This window comes from Triplophysa dalaica, chromosome 1 (genome assembly GCF_015846415.1).
Source record: "Triplophysa dalaica isolate WHDGS20190420 chromosome 1, ASM1584641v1, whole genome shotgun sequence".
Taxonomy (NCBI): Eukaryota; Metazoa; Chordata; class Actinopteri; order Cypriniformes; family Nemacheilidae; genus Triplophysa; species Triplophysa dalaica.
This window is the reverse complement of record NC_079542.1, coordinates 32,616,562-32,636,857: the sequence shown is the minus strand read 5'-3', so window position 1 is coordinate 32,636,857 and position 20,296 is coordinate 32,616,562. Positions and strand designations below refer to the sequence as shown.

General features: G+C 37.4%; 1 protein-coding gene across 5 annotated transcripts in view; it reads right to left on the bottom strand.

Moving 5' to 3' along the window:
* Positions 1-20,296, bottom strand: part of adamtsl3 (ADAMTS-like 3) — a 130,156-nt gene that overhangs the window by 19,994 nt on the left and 89,866 nt on the right. For all 5 annotated transcript variants that reach the window (XM_056735000.1, XM_056734842.1, XM_056734676.1 and 2 more), the window contains exons 10-21: positions 19,120-19,231; positions 18,594-18,732; positions 18,394-18,444; positions 15,980-16,184; positions 14,714-14,861; positions 11,363-11,447; positions 8,252-8,541; positions 7,872-8,001; positions 6,366-6,570; positions 3,606-3,788; positions 3,092-3,245; positions 1,290-2,268 (exon numbers count right to left, since the gene is read on the bottom strand). In XM_056735000.1, coding sequence (XP_056590978.1) covers positions 1,290-2,268; positions 3,092-3,245; positions 3,606-3,788; positions 6,366-6,570; positions 7,872-8,001; positions 8,252-8,541; positions 11,363-11,447; positions 14,714-14,861; positions 15,980-16,184; positions 18,394-18,444; positions 18,594-18,732; positions 19,120-19,231 — 2,681 coding nt within the window. The remainder of the gene's footprint in view (positions 1-1,289; positions 2,269-3,091; positions 3,246-3,605; positions 3,789-6,365; positions 6,571-7,871; positions 8,002-8,251; positions 8,542-11,362; positions 11,448-14,713; positions 14,862-15,979; positions 16,185-18,393; positions 18,445-18,593; positions 18,733-19,119; positions 19,232-20,296) is intronic.

Genomic DNA, 20,296 nt, shown 5'->3' with positions numbered 1-20,296 from the left:
CATAAAGAGAAAAAATAGCTTGTTGTGTTAAAGCTGAACTCCACACATTTTTAAAACCATGTTCATCCTTGGATAAGAATCAAGGTGTGCTATGGACTGTGGTTGAAAATGTATTTTAGTCAACAGAACACATGTGTCATTTTATTGCCCTTACTGAAAGTTCAGCTAAAAAAAAAAAACTCTGCCATTATTTACTCAAGGCCTCATGTTCTTCCACACCTGTACGCTGTTTTTTTATGAAACATAAAGGAGAGAAATAGTGGCCATGGCTGTTATACAGAATAATGTGAGGAATAGATAAGGGAAGAATAAAAAAACCTGAGAATAAGCATATGTGTTTGATACAGTATCAGCGTGATTAAAACATTTTGGGCCGTTCAGTATCAGTGACTGACGTCACAAACCAAAAATCGTGATTTTGATAATTTTTCTGGAGAAATAAATCAAATGACATGCCATGGATTAATATTTGGTGTGTTGGAGAATCAGAATACTTATTGAAGTGACAACACTGGCATATAATGTAACAAGGATTGCTAAAGTCAACGGAATTTATCGACATATCATTATCTACTGTACCAATATTTGTGTAAAATAAAATAATAATGATGTCATTAGTTTAAAGTCCTTTTCCATCGCCTTAAATTTGCGTCCAAACCTCGCAAAGTAAAAAGCTGTTATTTTTTGATGAATCCCAAAAGTGGTTTACTTTATTAATATTCATCCATGGCATTTAATGTTTTGGTCTTCAATGCTATTACAGTTTGTCTTTCTACCAAAATGTTTTTTTTAATAGCTACTAATTATTAATACATTTATTAATAACTATTAATGACTACCTCAATCAAAAGTAAATGTTATATATTTATATCATATATAATACATACTAAATTGTGTAATCAATTAATTTATTATAAACAATTATAAATGACTAAAAACCATTATATATGACTAAAACCTATTTAGATTAGAACTAAATTATTTATAGGCATAAATTAGTTATAAACAAAAAAGGGTTTCCAAAATGTGGTTGAAGTGACAAAGAATAAATAATTAAATGTATTTTACATTATATATAATAAATACAATTATAAATATACAAACAAAATTACGTAACAATACACTATAAGTACGTATATATAAATAAATCCCAAATATGGTGACGTTTTCACAGAATATTACATATATTACAAACAAAAAATCATAAATTATTATCAAACAAATACATCAAGCATCACCATCAATGACGCCATATTTGACCCATTAAACTACATATAATTGTGCTTTACCTTTCGCTGTTCTGTAGCGGAGCTCCATCTTTGCTCCAGGACAGGGTTGGGTGAGGTGATCCCCGTGTGGGACACATCAGCGTGAGGCTGTGTGTAGCATTGGTTAGATAAGCAGTCCTTCCCACATGAATCCTGAGATCCCTCTGGAAGCTCATTGCATTCCCATGAAGCTTTTGACGAACGATTTTGGCTCGGCTGCCTTTCTTAATCCCCTTCCCCAAAGAAGGTGTCGAAGAGTTTGGGGTTTTATTTGAATAATTATCCACCGTAGTGCTCAATTCTTTATTAGCTGTCCCGTGCTCAGTGATGGCCAAATCCTCCATGATCTTGCTGATTAGAAGCGACGCCATTTCATCCGTCACATCTCCACTTTCGGCAAGTTGAGTGATGTTCCTCACAAGCTCCTCAAACTGTGCCGGTTCAAGGACAAAAGCCGCCGAGTGTTTTCCCAAAGCAAGAGTGTCCTTTGGCTGACCGTTGTCATCTCGGTAAAACTCGTTCTTTTGCATCCAGCCCAGGTCAGATTTTGAAGTTTTCTTTGCAGATCCCTTCTGTTCATGGCACTTGACACCCTCTTTGTTTAGGTACGAATGAAATCCATCATCCTTCTCCAAACCGTCAGGATGCTCCAGGAGTCTATTATTGTGACCAATGAGCTTCAGGACGAATTTCTCTGAATCTTGGTTGGCCCAGCAACGGTACACTCCGATGTCCCCAGCATCCAGGTTATAGATCCTCAACGCTCCAGACTTGGTGATGCTCAGACGTTTTGAGCTTTTTAGCTCGTTCCCATTATTCTCCCAACGGATCTGTGCTTTGGGGAAATGACGCACAGGACACTTGACGGTGATGGAGGTTTTGGGTAGAAGGTAGGCGCGTCCTCCAACGGTAAAAGTGAGACGTTTTTCCTGTCTGGTCTGGATGTAGATGCGATTCAGGCCCATGACTTGAGGGCAACGTTTTTTGGAGTATCTGTGCCCTGCGGAGAGAGGAACAAGACGTTTTAATTGTCCTAGTTTTGAGTTCGCCAAACTAAAAAACAGTCTGCCGGTTATTTTCTTGAGCCTTAAGAAATCAAATCATACAAAACAAACTTTAAAAAGTAGAAGGAAAGCATGAATATATTTGACACTTAAGAAAATGAAAATACGCTGCATGACTGTTCCACCATAGAACAGATTTACAAAATGATAAACCCAGAAATTTGGTTGGAACCCAAACTAAGTTCTTAATTTGTTCTCACAGAGCTCTTATATGTGGCCATGGAGAGTTCACGGGTTTCGCAATGACAACATATGAAATGTTACCTACAAAAGCCTGCTTTTTATAGGACAGAAATCCAAACCTGAAACTCAAGTAGGATATTGCTCTTGCCACAAGCTGCTACAAAAACTTTTAAAGGAGTTTCCCGAACAAAGTCCACTTGTTGGTGTCAAAATACCTGGAGACTGCGGTGAGCACAAGGTCAAACACAGGTCAGCTCACGGTAATAGTTTATATAATCTGATTTGATCTCATTACAGATAAATGTAAAGTCTGTCCATGATTCAAATGTTAAAATCTGTTCTAAGCCATTTTAAAAACACAGACAACTAAAAGCAGGCTATAGACCGAGTTCAGAAGTATTAATACTGCGGCACTGTTTCTTTAAGGTTCGAAAGGGTCTGGGTGAGATGGGGGTCGGGAAAACTTGTCTATTCATTTTTGTTTCTGAAACATCAATATTTTTGCAATTCTGTTTGGTCAAAGTCAAAGCTTCAGTTTCGCGCAGATGAGAAACTTTAAATGGATGAAGATCTTACGGCTGCAGGGGCTCATGCGACAGCTCCGGACTAAAGGAGGGAGAGAAAGGCCACCACAGGCCGACCGGTCCAGGGTGACCAGTTGACCAGATGCAGTCTGTCTCCGGCACACGGGTTCCCGACGCTGAATGCCTTTACCGCAAGTCACAGAGCACTGCAGACACACATACACCAATTAAAATTAACACATTTTTTCCAACATGAGAGCATACAACTTGGCATCTTTAACTATGTCACTTTTTATCTATTTCTATATTATATTACATGATTTTCATACAATTATTTAGATTTTCCATGGCACACACAATTTTAAATTTTCAGTTTTTTCCTTATTTTTTTTCTTCCTTGCAAACTTATCACCGAACCACACCATCGGACTATTATGAAATAACAGTATTTACTGTATAAATTACTACACTAAATCTAACCTAAACAGTTAGTAATTTATTTTCATATTTTTTATATCAATGCATACGGTATTTATATATATATATATATATTAAGTAATTCACACCTTGGACCACTCTCCTCCTTCCAGACGTGGCAGGAGACAGTCGGAGTTGAAGCACGTTCTGTGTGCCGCAGGTTTGTTTCCGGGACACTCCTCGTCTCTCAATCTTCGGTAGCTTCCTGTAGCCAACCTCTGTTTACAGTAAACTTTACGCCACTGTGATCCTCTGCCGCATGAATGAGAGCACTGACACGCAAAACAAACAAATACCAAACAAACACAAATAAACCATTGTCAGCATCAGCCAAACACACCACAAACACTCAAAGTGCAGCACACGAGTGAATATAAACATCAACCCTTAATGTGAAGATGTTTCTTAACTGTAGTACAGCAGAAATGCCAAATAGTGATGGTCGGTTCGTGAACGAATTGTTCTTTTGAGCCGGTTATTTTCAATGAACCGGTCGATCCGGTTGTAAATGGTTCGCGTCTCCACTAAGCACTTAATCACAAATTACTTGAATAAGTCACTCTGACTCGAAATAAACCATTTTATTATTCAGCCAGTGTCACAATACTGAACTGATGTGGGTGAAGAGGGAACTTCGCAGGGGTGATTCGCAGGAAATACGTGTTTTTCTTTGTCTTTGGTGCCCATGCATGTATTAGACACGTGAAATTGCAAAAATGTAAGTGTCGAAACAAAATATTTATTTTATCTAGAAGCGAATGCTCACCCAGGCCTGCCTGAAATGCCTCGTGTCACCACACCCCCACAAATCTATGTCAGTTCGTACACGATTTGACTAAGACCGCCCAAATCTAAACGCAAGTAAGGTGGGCAGTTTGTGAATCTCATTTGTACATTCGCTGGTGCAGCCTGATGTTTTCAATATGGTAAGAGACGTTACATTTCCGTGCAGTATTCGACCAATCACTACGCACTTGTGACCTGGCCAATCATAGCACACATCGCTTTCAGAGCGATGAGCTTTGTAAAATATCAGTGCGTTTTAGAGAGGCGGAGCAAAGAGGAGATACATGTACTGTATGTGGAAAATACACCGTTGTTTAACCTTAAATCGTGCATACACATTATATTACATCTAAAGCAAACAATAATATTTGTTTTGCTTTGAGAGCAAAAGCACCAGACCCTCCAGACAGCTGGACTTCCCATCACTATTGCCAAATACTGATTTGTTTTATTTTTTACAAACAATTGAACTTTAGCCACGGGAAGAAGGGGTGTGGGGGGGCTGCAGCACCTGTCGTCAAGCAAAAAATATTAAACTGTCAAAAATAAATTAATAATAAATAAAAAACATTTTAATTTGTCTATTCACTACTATTCATTAAAGATATGAAAGAGAAAGGCCACGTTTGGAGTTTTGCATGCAGGCCAGCAGTAAGAGAATTTTATATTTCTTTATTTGAGATACGCCTGTTTTCACAATATGGCGACAGAGACCGGAAGTAGGGGGAAACTTTTCCCGGCTGCAATGGTACCATAACTGACCACACTGAACGTGAGAAGCACGGAGATGCTCAACAGGGCTCAGCGAAAGATTCAAATGAATCTACTTATTTTGTAGACATGGTCAGATGGGGCCGGTGTAGGGCTGACTGTGGAATTAAATTCTAGAAAAAGACATACTGTTTTGTGTTTTGATTTCATTTTGTTTGCGTCAGTGGGTTCATTTCATTATTTGATAATGCAAAGACAAACGATGTGGAAATGTCCTGCATTTTAAAGCTAGATTTATGGGGATTAAATAAATTATGCGCAAAACCGCGCTAGCATTCATACTTTGCTTCAGCCTAGGCTAAAAAAACATACTGAACGCCTTACATAAAATACGTTCCCGCAGCAATGAATTTAACTATAAAAGAATAAGATTCTGCATTATGTTTTGTTGCCAAATATTATCAGGAACATGTGTTCAATAATAAAAATAAAATATTTACTGTGTGTGGATCTGTGAATGTTTATAAGACTCCAGGTTATCGGCCTGGTTTTCTTTCATTTATTTTTCATCTTCCCCTTCTCTGCCAACTAAAAATATTAGCCTTTAATATGGGAACTAATTATTACAACCTGGTCTCAGATATTCCTCTCACAAATTCTCAGAAAAAAATAAATAGATACTGTACAAATAACAGTATATGGTTAAATAATAATAATAATAATAATAATGTGCATTCATATAAATATATTTTGGTATGCCAGCAAAAATATATATATTTAAGTAAACTGTGGTCATTTAAACTTTTCTTACCCTATTTCCAAATAGTATTTTACATGGTTTTCATTTACAGCATAATCTTAAAAGTGATAGTTCACCCCAAAATGAAAACTCTGTCAACATTAACACACTCTCAAATTGTTCCAAATCTGTATACATTTTGTTGTTCTGTTGAACACAAAAGAAGATATTTTGAAGAATGTAGGAAAGCAAACCGTTCTGGGGCACTTTTGACCACCATTGTAATTTTTCCTAATATGGCAGTCAATGGTGCAAGAACTGTTTGGTTATAAGCATTCTTCCAAATATCTTTATCTGTGTTCATCAGAACAAAACATTTATACAGATTTGGTAAATCATGACAGGATTAAGATTTTTGGGTGAACTATCCCTTTAACATTTCAACATTCTGCATAAAAACAGAAAATTGATTTATTATGGAATGGAATCGCATTTTGCTTTAGTGTTATTCTGTGTGGTTCCATCCATTTTGAGTGAACTTTTCCTTTAATCAACTACTATTATTGCATTTATTTACAGTGTGAAGTTATATTTCATGAAGCGGGTCACTAACCTGCTGCCAGCTCTCAGTCACCCAGGCGGGTGGGCACGCCACCTGATTGCAGGCCTGTATTTCAGGAGGTCTGCTTTCCACGCAGTCTATACTGGATGCTGGTTCTGTGCGGTTTCCAGCCACAGGCCTCACACACGACACACTGCGTGTTTGCAGTCCCACACCACATGACCCGGAACACGGGTTCCACACGCTCACCTCCCATCTAAACACAACACATATCAGGAGATTTGTAGTATAACTGTTCCAGACAATCACAACGCATTTATCTTTCCTATAATGTGACATATAAGTATAATAATCTTTTTTTAAAGTAATTTTAAATTCTATCAAATTCAAGATGAAACAAAGACACTGTTGATGTTTATAATCTAGCTAAATATTCCTAGGGAATATTGAAAAAAACATGAAGTTACGTTCCCCTGGTCTTTAAGTTTTACGAACCCTGGCATTTCATGACATACAATACTGTAGGTTGAAATGACTGGAGATCATATAGCCAAAATTCTTCGCATTTCGAATTACAACTAGCACTTCTGAGATAACAATCTCGCTTCATTTCCAGAAAATTCTGAACTACTGTAATGTTCTGTGCGGCTAAAAAGCGGCACATCAAACGTCTAAGAAAAGAAAATCGTTTCGCTCCAAGAAATTTATCCCATAATGCATCGCTTTAAAAAGCCAGCTGCCCTGCTTTTCTTGGCCAACGGTCAGTTAACAGAAAAACACATTATTTTCATGACATGTTTTTATTGTAAGCAGTCTGACAAGCTATTTAGATTCATTCTGAAATTGGTACTTTAATGTGATTTAGCCCAGCGAGTTCAATTTTAGACCCTTGTAAAAGAGCCGGATGATTCCTGTTGTATTTATTTTTCATTTCTTTTGCACGCAACATGTTTCAATGTAAAATATGTTTGTTGTTAAATAAATCAGTTAGTGGTGTCAATTTTGCCAGGTAAAACTGACATCTAAGGACAGACCCAGGAACATTTAAAATGTGAAAGTGAAGCACTCAAAATATTACCTGAAAATAAAATCTCATAAAATATTTATATTTTATTATTATTATTTATATATTTATTTTTGTTCATTATAGATTTGCTTAATTTGGACATGTTTTCATTTATTTTTTTTGTGTTTTATTTGATATATTTAAAAAATATATAACTGAAATTAAATAAATAAAACGTATATAATAAAATATATATATATACATAAATTACAAATATATAGAAAAAATTAAATTACCAAATTAAACAAATTTAAACAAAAATATAATACAACAAAACTTTAATAAACTCTGGTATAGCATCAGTGGAAAAATCATAGTTTATATGCCATAATACGGAAATTCAAGTACCACGGTATTAACAGAAGATATGGGTCGTCAATCTTCCAAGAATCCCACAGTAGCACCTTGGCACTTAATTTGGTAGATTTCAGTTAAATTTTAAGATTGAAATGTTTTTTCCCATTTCCTACTAAGTGGTGTGTGTATGGTACCTTGCAGGACATGGCTGAGGGTTACAGATGCGAAACGAGGAGAGCGGTGCTCTGGAGCTGCTACAGAGAGCATCATCAACAATTTCCCTTCCTGAGGTGCTCACGCACCTGACGAAAGCCATCTGCTTGCCTTCAAACAAAACACAGTGAGGAAAAACAATTCTGGCATACGAGGTTCTTAAATATCTACAGCCTATATCTATACATCTTCTCTCCCAGCAAATTTAGATTTCATGCCAATTTCATTTAATTTGGAAAGCTGGACATAATACACAATAACAGACCTTAATCTGTACACAATAATGACGTGTTTGAAATCTGTGTGATCACTGAATACATTACAGAGTTTGTTTTGTGTGATGGGTTTTTTGGAGACTCACCAGCAGCACAAGAAGCGGAGCAGGCTGTAAAGCCCATGTATTCCCAATCGTAGCCATGCTGCTCCGGGATCTCCTGGGACCCCAGGGGCCACGTCAGTGAGTCTGGAGACTCTGAACACGGGCCCGAATCACAGGCCCTTTGTGAGGGAGGCTTCTCCTCATCACATTCTTCAATAGGGAGTTCGACTTCAGTTTGAGTAAAAGACAGTAGCACTTTACACTTCACCAGACGTCTCTGAATTCCCAGACCACAGGACACGCTGCAGGCCGTCCACGGACCCGGAATGAACCTACATGCACAACACACACATTTACCATCAATCATTTTTGTAGTAGCTCTCTGTACATAAACACATTGCTGATTTATTGCATTTTGTAAAAAAATGCATAATTTTTTATAATGTATCGCCCCACAAATAACAACAACTGTAATACTGTATCGTAATATTATTTTATTAGTAACAAAAACTAAACAACAACAAAAAATATTATAACATTAATATTACCAACAACCATATTAATTTAGTAATTTTGTTATTGTTTTTATTAATATTAATAAATTATTTGGTGCATGAACATTCTGTGAAAGCTGTAAACTTCTTGGGGCTATGTAGTAAAATTATTTTACAGTTTAAAGGGTTTTACATCATTCAAGGTTTATAGCTTTAAATAAAAGTTTATCGTGTCTTTACTATACGTTTTACCACCTTTAGTGTACATATTTACATTTAATCATTTGCCAGACACTTTTATCTAGTGCTATAAATATATTTAATATATCCAATACAATACATTTGATCAGCATACTGTATGTGCCTGGGATTGAAATCCATTGACAGATTCTTTACTGATCCATTGCTATTACGCCAGATGAACTAAAGGAACATTACAATGAAGAATTCATTAGAAGGTCTTAAAACTACATCACCCTACCTATTTTTCTAAATTCCTATGAGATTACCCACAATGCCGTGTGGAAAGGGTAGGGTTCAGCCAGCTGAGCTTTAACCACTGGCTCTGATTATGTCTATGACAATAAAACCAGAAACTATTATAACATCAAAACAAAAAACGTCTTAAAATAATACCGAGTTACAGTGATAAACATAGCATTAACATGGACCAGAAGACTTTGATATTTAGGAGGCGACCGCACTCGGGATAAACGTGATAATAAAAATAAATGTGGTGAGGTCTCCTAATGAACCACAGAATGGTTTTACCATATTTCGGGCGAGTGGAAAATGACTTTTCGAAATTCTTAGCTCGCGTGATCCGTGCGTAATTAGATTTAGCACAGCAAGAGAGACAGGAGAAGAGAGAGAGAAACTGAAAGTAAGACATAATCCTTAAAACAAATGTAATAAAGCAGAGAACACATAGGAGCGGGAGCTTTGCTGAATCATGGTCGTCTGTTTTTTGCGTACATTTCATCTTGTGGTGTTGTCATTAAACTCGGCTAAAACACATATGGCGCACCACTGTAGGGCAGATCTGTAAAACTATTTAAGTATTGTGGAAATGCGCTGGCCTAGAGAGGGTGTCAATGCACACCTCACATCGCCCGCTGTCTAAACGCTTTCCAGGCTTATGGGATTAAAGTTTATGAGATCTGTAATTCCCAATAAGCCCCAAACATGTCATGTTTGGACTAATGTAGGGTTGTCATTCAGGGAATATTATGATGTCAGAACTCCTCATGTGATTGAGAAAACAGGTTCAGTTCAGAGAGTCGGTAAGCGTGTGAGTGCATACGTTTGTTAGCCTTCCGGTGAGGTTGCGTCTTTTTCCTCAATGACATGAAGAATAGTCTACAAATGCTTGGCTAAAGCATAGCTAAGTGTGTGGTCCCGTTGAGTTACTAAAGCAGTACGAAACCACAGTCCACAAGGGGGAAATAGAGTTACCTTTCATTCGGGAAGGTAGCTCCAAACATGTTTACCCAACTTTTTCAACAATCTCTTCAAAGTGTTGCTTCGCTATTATGGAGACTTGAGTAAGCGTGGGTGTGCATATCAGTAACCAGCACTCAAGACAGGGAGGTTCTAATCTCAGGATTAGAGTTCAGGAAGAAGACGGTTTTGAGTAGAAAGTCCTTCCATAGTGAGTCTCCTCCACTTTTATCACAGGGATAAGACCTGGCATGAGACTCGGCAGCTACATCCATCCCACAAAATCCCCCCACCCGCCTGAATCGTGGAGGCATCCAGCCGTAAATTCCACAGCGAAGTGGATTGGGGTCACTCTGTGATAGGGCCGAGTACACGGGCCTGATGCACACCACCTCACACGGCCCCAAATTTAGTTACTTGAGCAGCGAAGCAGAACACAAAGGAAGTTCTCCTATCGTGGAGTGATATGAGCCGCTCAAGGGTGTAATTCAAAAACAGTTTCCAGGCAAATGGTAGATCTTGAATCACCCCCCCCCCCATCAAACGCAAATATATGAAGCAAGAGGTTCTCGCATGCCTCTTCTGTAAACTCTTAAACACTTTCACCCCTCATTCTTTTCGTTTTACGATTCTCTGTGATAGATGCTTTTGGTAGACCACAGGGACTGGCGGCTGTCTAGGTGCTGGCAGGCCAGAGTTTGCGGCTTTCAGTGGGGACGGCGGGGGTTCCTGGAGCTCCTCTGCCAGCTATTAACAGGGGTATCATTTCAGAGATGGGGGGGATAACTCTAATAATACCACAACACAGGGGGTGAGAGTGGGCCGCCGGGCCTTGTTGAAATAATGAAAGGAAATTTGACACATGCAGGTCAGAATGCATGCACACTCAACTCTCTGTCCATTTTATTTGGGTGAGAAACCAGCTAATGAAGCTTCTTATAAAGTTCTGGTTGAACAGAGATGGGAGTACAAAGGATTTCCCTGGTGTTGGGTCACCAACTATCTTGAGGAACAGTTGAACGGTCTACAGTATTATGGAACATCTGAATATTCATGGTTCAGTGGATTATTGGTTATAGAAGCACATATTTTCAGTCACATTTAACACTGTGAACCAAGAAAACAGTAAATTACGAGGATAATTTTCTTCATGTTCTCATTGAAAAAGACATAATAATGCAGCAATAGATCTAAAGTGAAACATTAAAAATGGGCTCACGTTGGATCTTCCAAGGCTACTTTGGTTTCTTCCAGCCCTTGAGCTTGTTTTAACCAGGGCAGCTTGGCCTCAACAGGTTGGTTCTCTAAGAAAACAACAAAAACAAACAAAACACTTTATTAATCTAAATGCAACTCCAATCTTTTAAGCATGGAACCGGTCTTGATACTGAATTTTAAATCGCATTCCAACAAACATTTCTGAGGTTTATACAATTGCAAAGAGATCTTGGCAATCCCAGTCTTTGGGTTGAGTGTGGCTGGGTCGTACGTCCAGAGAATGCAAGTGGCAATTCATGTACTACAACCATTGTATTCTGGGGTAAGAGACTTAACCTCAGGTGACTCCAAAGTGTCTTGTTAATTACTTTGAATAAAAGTGTCAAATAAAAACGACAAGCAAACAAAACTAGCCAACTGGCTAGATCCTCGCTGAGGGACACTTGGAATTCACCAGAACATCTGTAATACCATCGCTGCGTCATGTCTTACTGAAGGTTAAAGAGCCATTTTGAGCCCCCTCCAAACCAAACACAGCTAATAAAGCTGAGCATAAATCTTCATGTGACAACCAAATATTTATATAAGCGACCATTTATTGATCTGGAAGGGGATTATCGCAGCAGTCTGTGGTTGGCTGTAGAACGGCAGTAAACTCTGTTCGTCATGACTCGCAGCAGAACATGCAGAGAGCTCGAGGTTTGGCTCTTCGCTCAGGGTTTTGGGGGTTTCTGGGTTTCTCTGATGGCAGGCATCCTTACGGTTGGCAAGTCTAGATGATACAGCAGGGGAGGGAGCCACTATCATTGAAGATGTTGAGTTTTCAGTTGACTCAAGCTTTTTTGAATATTCATATTTTCCTTATAATGTAATCCCATAAGAACTGAAAAACAGTGATATTTCTGTTATTTTTCCTAGACATCAATGAGATTAAATGGAGAGCAAACAGACACTTTCCTTTCATCTTTGTTTCAGATGTTTCTCTTGAGTTAAAGAGTCAGAAATCTCACAAATATCTCTGTCATTAGAGTATCAGATGAGACGACGTCTTAAACTGAGTTCAGACCTGTCAAATCTGCAATCAAAAAAGTCGATATTAGTGAAGATCTCAATATGAACTCCATTACCCAATTCCAGATTATTTTATCTCAACCATCTACATTCATTTCACACCTCCAGACACTTCATCCATTATTTTGTTTCTGTTTTTATTGTTCCTAAGCAATAAGGAGAAACATCTGAGGCAAACTGATACTTTAATAAAACACAACTGAGAACAACTGAGGATTTTTATCTGTAATAATGGTTGAAATTGATCACGGCTGTCAATTTTTTAAAGGACATCATGATTTAATTCCTTTGTGTTCTATTAAAAAAATATGACATGACACCCACATGAGATGAGGGTTAGAAAGAATGAGTATAATTTTTGGGGGGTGAATTATTATTTTAATGTCAAATGCAGAGGATTTAAGAAAAGCGTCACGTGTAAAACATCTGTGAGAAGGATCTAGTTTTAAACTGAAGGGTCAGGTTTGTTAAATGAGGAAAACCTCCTAATAAGTGACATAAATAAATAAAGCACGATTAACTCACTTCTTCTGTCTCTCAAACACACATGACTATATTTTACATGACTTGGCCTTAAAAAGTCGATTAATATAAACACAGTTAAATCCCTTTTCTCCTTTCAATTACAGCCTCTTCTGCAAAGTAAACATTACGTTATGACAGGATCAGTAATCGACAGTCTGGATTAAAATATGCACAAAGTGCTGACGACCAAAATAAACTTCAGCCGCCCTATGAAAAATCTGGATATTTATGAAGACCCGCAGGAACAGAATTAATAGTGTATGTATCATCTGTGTATTGCTTCACCTCCCCAGATGTCGGATCTCTGAAATAACGCTATTGACGTGAATGTGTGTTCAAATGTAGTGCTTTCATCTGTTTTGATGTTTTGGAAGTTCGTTTTCACAGTATTGTTCAAATAAATGCTTGTTTTGACCTGGTTTTGGTTTGTAAATGTATTTTATCAGACTGTCTCAAAAGATTCAGGAAACCAGGCTACTTTCTCAGACATGCTTCACTTAATAGCAAATTTATCTTGGATGTTTCATTAAAACTTCTTGAAAGAACTAGAGGTTTAAAATGGACAGTTGTTGTCGTACATTAAAAAAATAGTAAATGTTTGCGTTCGATCTATAAGAAAGAAAAATCTCGATTATTTTTCCAACTCTGTTGAGGTATGTTTTGATGCTGGTTTGACCATCTTAAACCAGCTAAGGACCAGCACACGACCAGCTAAGGACCAATTAAAATCAGCAGAGGATCACTTTAAACCAGAAATTGACTAGCACACAAACAAGCATATGAACAGCTGAGGACCAGCACATGACCATCTAAAACCAGCACAAACCAGCATCAAAACATACCAAACCATCACATGACCAGCTAAGCACCACCACATGAGTTAAAAACAACACATGACCATCTTAAACCGGCACAAACCAGCAAAGCAGCATCATAACATACCAAACCAGCATATGAAAACATCTCAGATATTTCTCCTGAAAAAAGTCAGAAATCTCATGTCATTACAGTTTGAGAAGAGATTTCAACAACGTCTTTAACTGAGCTCAGATATGCAAGTCTGCAATCGAAAGTCAATATTATTAAAAATCTCAAAATTAACTCAAACATTTCTCCGACTCAAATCCAGATTATTTTTTATATCCAGATTATCTCCAGCAACATGTGACCATTTTAATGGCTAAATTTAAAAAAACAAAAGTGATTTGTGATAGGTTTCTTCTTTATTATGGCAAAGACAAAGAAAGAGAGAAAATAATACTGAAAGAGAATCAAAATGACAAAGGCAGCAGAAATCTGACAGGAATATAAAGAATGAGGGAGAGCGAGGCAGGGAGATCTCAGGTGTATAAGGTAGAGAGAAACGCTTTTAAAACCCCATGACTGACTCTCAATGAGCTCAGAGGGGACTTCTTCACTTCTGCATCATTTCACATTCAGAACACACTTCACTTTCCTCTCTGACAGCTGCAGACTCTTTAGCTCTGTTCAACATTCACTCTTTACTACCCTCCCTGGCCGCTAAGCAGCATACAGCCATCTAATGCGTGTGCCATACAAACACTGAACTAATACATTTGGACAAATATAACCTTGAAAAGGACAATACCACAATGCTTTGCAGTAAACTGAAAAATCAATGCAAGAGAAGTGTCAGTCATCTACATATTTCGTCTAAAAAGTAGTGATATGAAAGACAAAAGTCATATAAAACTGATATTAGAATGAAGCTCTGCAAGTGATACGTTGTGTGTACCTTGTGGTTTGTGACAGGCGACAGGTACTAGGCAGTCCTCTTTGATATGGGGTTTGTGGTGAGGGTCACAGCCGCCTGTATGTTGCCCCCTGTGATCCACACACAACACGACTCTGTACCTCAAACCCGGGCCGCAGGTAACTGTGCACTGCAGGAAACACACAGAAATGATAAAACCTTCTTTTCAAGTCCCAGGCCTATAATTTTCTCATTTAAAATCCTGGAATATGACAAGTTAGATGTAAACAAGTAAAGGCACTGCATCTTTTGCGTAAAGAAAATATTTTTTCGCTATATATTATTGAAAATTATATTTATTTATTATTTTCAATATGCTAAATAATACAGAAGGTATTGCCACTCTTCATGTTCAGACGAATATAAGCACTTTTAATATAACATCGCTGTGCTTACAAAATTGTGCATGTCCAAATTCACTGTTTTATTAGGAAATAAAAATTAAATAAATAAACTTTTTTAATAATTAAATACTGTCAAAGCTGACACAGATTTGTAATACTTTTTATTGGTTAGATTTTTACAAAACCCATTGACAAACATAAAAACAAAATCATGAAATACAGCTTTGAGGTTTTCGACGGACAGCAGTGTTATGGAAATGTATATTTAATAAACTGCAACATATTTTCTAGTATATTTCCATATGTTTTAAAGAACATAAAGAAAAAATATATAAATATAAATACTCCTAAATGGTAAATATATATTGACACACATATATTTATTTATTTGCACACACACACACACACACACACACATATATATATATATATTAATTTAAGTTTAGTATTTGCCTAATAGAGGGCTAAACTACAGTATTTTTTCTCTTTCTGAAAAAAAAGAAATGACGACTCCTAAACAACTCTAATTTACAATCCACTATAAATCCCTCCAAAACAAATCATTTCACAAACTCCGATATAAATCCCCCAAAATGTAACATTCAGAAAAATGCTTTTATCAGGCACTGAACTACTCAAATTGAAAAGCCCAAGAAATGACATAATCTAACCTGAAATTAAAGCACAATGTAAACTAAGTCAAAAATAAAAAGCAATATATTCTGAATTAAATCGTAAATATTTATTAACAAGAAAACTGCAGTTTGAGAGAACATAGACTCCACGTCTTTCTTTCTGTTGCTATGGCAACTGTAATGCTACTGTTGCACTTTATCAGAATGAGGACAGACTGTCAAGTAATGGGCAGAAAAGAGTGAGAAGAAGGCAATAAAATGTCCTTCACCTGAGACCACTCCATGGCCATCCACTTCGGACACACGAATGTGTTGCAGTCCTGTTTGCTGATTGGTTGTGGAGAATGCGTGCACTTCCATTCCTCAACATGCGAGACCTGACCGTGCACGTCCTCCTCCACGCACATTACACTTCTCTCCTGAGTGCCCCCTCCGCATGATACAGAACATGACGTCCACGGGTTCTGCTCCCACCTGGATCATACCAATAAAATACCCACATATATAATTACAAATACAACTTTCTTTGTGTTCAACAGAACAAAGAAAGTATACAAAAATATTCTATTTATGGTAGTCAATGGTGCCCCAGAAACGTTGGTTGCACACATTCTTCCAAATATCTTTTCAACACAGATTTACCATACAGATTTGGAACAACTAGAAGGCGAGTAATTTTAAAACAGAATCTTTTATTTTGGGTGAACTATCCCTTTAAAATAGTAAAAACAACTTAATTTTTAGTGAATGAGCACAAAATTCGTAAAATATGTTCCTCCCATCCCATAGGTAGAAAACAATATACTTTTTGGGAGACTGTAAACTTAAAAAAACCGAATATATTATATTATATTATTATATATTTATATATATTTTATATTTATACCACCATGTCCTTTCAGAAGTTTCATGAAATTTCTTTATGCTCTTCAAAGTTATCAGTACATGTTACTGTATATGGAAAATATGTATCTATGTAGTAAATCACATAAACATACAGTAAGAGCTTTCCTTATGTCAAGTTTTCCTATAGCTCAGGTGTTTAAGCATGACAAAACGACGCCAAGGTCATGGGTTTGAATCTCAAAGGACACACCTACTGATAAAATGTAAGGCTTGCCTGCACTGTCTAGCCGTTTGTATAAAAGTTTCTGCCAAACATAGTTTAACGTTGAATGTGTATGTTGAATTGAGAACCCATTCAGATCTCGACTGCCAGAGCTGCAGTGCTTGTGTTGTCATAAACGTTATATAAAACAGTCACGTCGCACTCACTTAACGTTTCTGTCAGCCTCCGGTCGGCACAAGATTAGTTTCAGGGCGGTTTGCACGAAGTTTGGCTTGTATGCAGTGCACAACGCATGCAGATCGTTGACTCGTATAAACATAAAACGGTGCGGTGTAGGTTAACTTTCATTTCAGTATAAATACCCATACAAAAAAAGTAATAATTGTATTAAGTCTACTTAAAGTGGGCCACTTTTAAGTTTGTAAAAGTATCCTTTTTAACAGTAGCTTAGTATGAGCACACCCAACTTGCATTTGTTCCACAGCCATAAAACAAATTAACTTGCAAGTATACTAATTTTAGTTGATGAATGTACACTTTGAAGTATACTCTAAACTACTAGTTTAGTAGTTTTTATACCACAAGTATACTTAAAAGTTTTCTTTAAGTGTACTTAAAGGGATAGTTCAGCCAAAAACTCCAATTTGCTGTTTATTTACTCACCCTCAGGCCATCCGAGATGTAGGTGACGTTGAACAATAGACGTTTGTTTGGTAAATCCGCACTCTCTGCTTCATATAATGGGAGTATATAGGGTCCGCCGTTCTAAGAGTTCCTAAAGCACATAATTCCAAAAAGCAGCTCCTGGCGACGTGTTGACATTTCGTGAAGTGACTCGCTCGATATTTTCATAAATTTGAACGTCTTTTTTAATAATATTAGCCATACTGTACAGCCTCAACACTCCCTTTCTGCAGGTGGCGCTAAACGTACCAGACGCTGGTATTGCATCCGCCACCAAATACTACAAGATGAAGATTGTGTGCAGAGGTTCAGTTTTATGAAAATATCAAACGATTCGCTTCACAAAATGTCAACAGGTTGCCAGGAGCAGCTTTTTGGAAATATGTGCTTCAGAAACTCTTAGACAGGTGGACCCCATATACTCACATTATATGAAGCAGAGAGGGCTGCAGATTTACCAAACAAACGTCTTTATGGTTCTACTCAAGAAAAAATGGCCTGAGGGTGAGTAAATAAACGGCAAATTTGAGTTTTAGGCTGAACTATCCCTTTAACATCTTTATTTTAGTTTACTATTTCAAAATTATTTTTGCACCTTCCGTACACCACTATGTTATTATTTAGGTAATATATTTCTATACCGGTATCTGTATAAGGAGACTGTAACCAGATTAGTATACGTAGTGATTTAAGAGTCAAATATATTTCATAAAGAAAGAAAAAAAAGAGACTAAAGTATAATTTCGTATTTTACGAATTTAAGCACGCTTCAATACATTTCTTTCTGAAAATGGTATAGTTTTCCCTTACAGGTCAATATACAAAACTAATGTTCTTTACAGATGCAGTTCAACTTGTTGTCTTAAGAATCCTTAAAGGAATCAAAACCCAAATGGTGGAAGTTTACAGTAGAAGTAAATGAGCGCACACCGTGGAAGAGGCTGGAAATGGTCATACGGCATCACCTCCTTGAATCCGTCACTGCAGAAAAATCAACATTATTAGTCCTTCAAGCGATTACGAAAGCATGTAAATAATGACACCATGAGGTCATGGAATGAAAATCATCTACTCTCTGCTTCACTTTATAAATCTCATTGTGTTATATCACGCTATGTTGCAGGAACAACCTCTCGAGGCAGGGATCCATGTTGCATTCCTTGAGTTTGGGTTTGGGTTTGTTGTTCTCTGGATAGCTGTGGCAGTACTGTTCCCCGACTGTTTTGTTGGACCGGATGTCTATGCAGTCGGCTGAATTGAGCTGATAACCTTCAGGGGATGAGACAAAAGACATCAACAGTATCAGCAATATTGTCAAATATTAAACACTTTTATTTGATGACCTACAATACAGTATACAGAAAAACTCAAAGACTAGCGTGGCCTGTGGGGGCAACATTTTAAGGATGTCAAATTGAAATGCCAATTATTGCTAAATATTGCGTTGCTGCAGATTGACGTTGCATGGTAACCATAGCAACAGAAGACAATTGAAGTGCATTTTGTTGACATCAATACACTGAGAAAAACATAAGGACTGTGATTATTTTCCTTCTATTACACTTTTACAAATCACAATTGCCGTAAATGCTTGGCAACCTGTGCTGAAGACACCAATACACTATTTTCGATACATCAAAATAGACAAAGTCTCACCTCCTCCACACGTAACAGAGCAGGGAAAGAAGTCTGTCTCTCTCCACTGATAGCGAATGGGCTGGTAGAACATAAACTGCATTACCGTGTCTTTCGGGCCAGCGTACTTCACCTGAGGAGAGATGTAATTCAGTCATTATCTGTCTGACATTCAGGTTTCATTTGAATGGAAGCATTCACAAAATAAAGAGAACCATAATCAAATAAAAGCCATTCGTTTTAAATGTTGAATACCTTTGACATTTATAATAAGCACCAAAGGGGGCGACATTCCAAATCAAAAACACCGTGACATTGTGGCTTTCATCATTGGCCACTGAATATCTTCTGGAGGATCTCTGGAGCTGTGATGATTAGTTAAACAGCGTTTACATGCTGCTTCAATTACCTACAGTAATGAGTCATGATGAATTACTGTAAGACTGTAGTGTCAATGCAAATCGTGAGACTTCATGTTGTGAGCTCACAAGAGAAACGTTGAACGCGATAACAATCAAATTCTGCTCTGTTTACATTTCCACTCCAACCGTAAACACCTTCTATGGCTTCAACTGGTTCCTCGCCAATGACGAGTTATCTTGTGAATTAAGACACAACGCTTCCCTGCCCAAGACGCCATTTTACACCAATCTGTGTTTCCGCTGTTATGAGGTAGGTGGCGCTGTTACCCACCTTCTTAAACCGCTGGCTGGGAATGAGTTAGCATGAAGAGTTTTCTTTTAGAAATATACTCTATTTACAAGGGGTCAGCAAGTAAGTTTGGCATCAAGCCAAAGACTAATTCGCCCGCTAGTTGGTGGGCCACAACATAGTTAAAGGATAATTTAAGAAATGAATTGATAAAAATGCAACTAGAATAGCCTGCTTCAAAAAACATAGTTATTATAAGATTATATATATTAACATAATAGTCATATAATTATTTATCGTAGCCTATGTAACGTAACGTATTTGACGTAACTGCTCTGGGGGGACGCTATTAGGCCTATGTCGTGTGATGTTAACATTTAAACTAGCTAGATGGTGAGAGAAAATGCCACTATCCTGACTTAAACTGAGACATTTATTCAAGATGTTTATTATAAACTGAAAACAATTAGGCCTACTAGACACATTTGATGACACATTGAGTTCTGAGGGGGTTTGGTTTACCGCTGAGCCTAATGTGAGCGGAGAG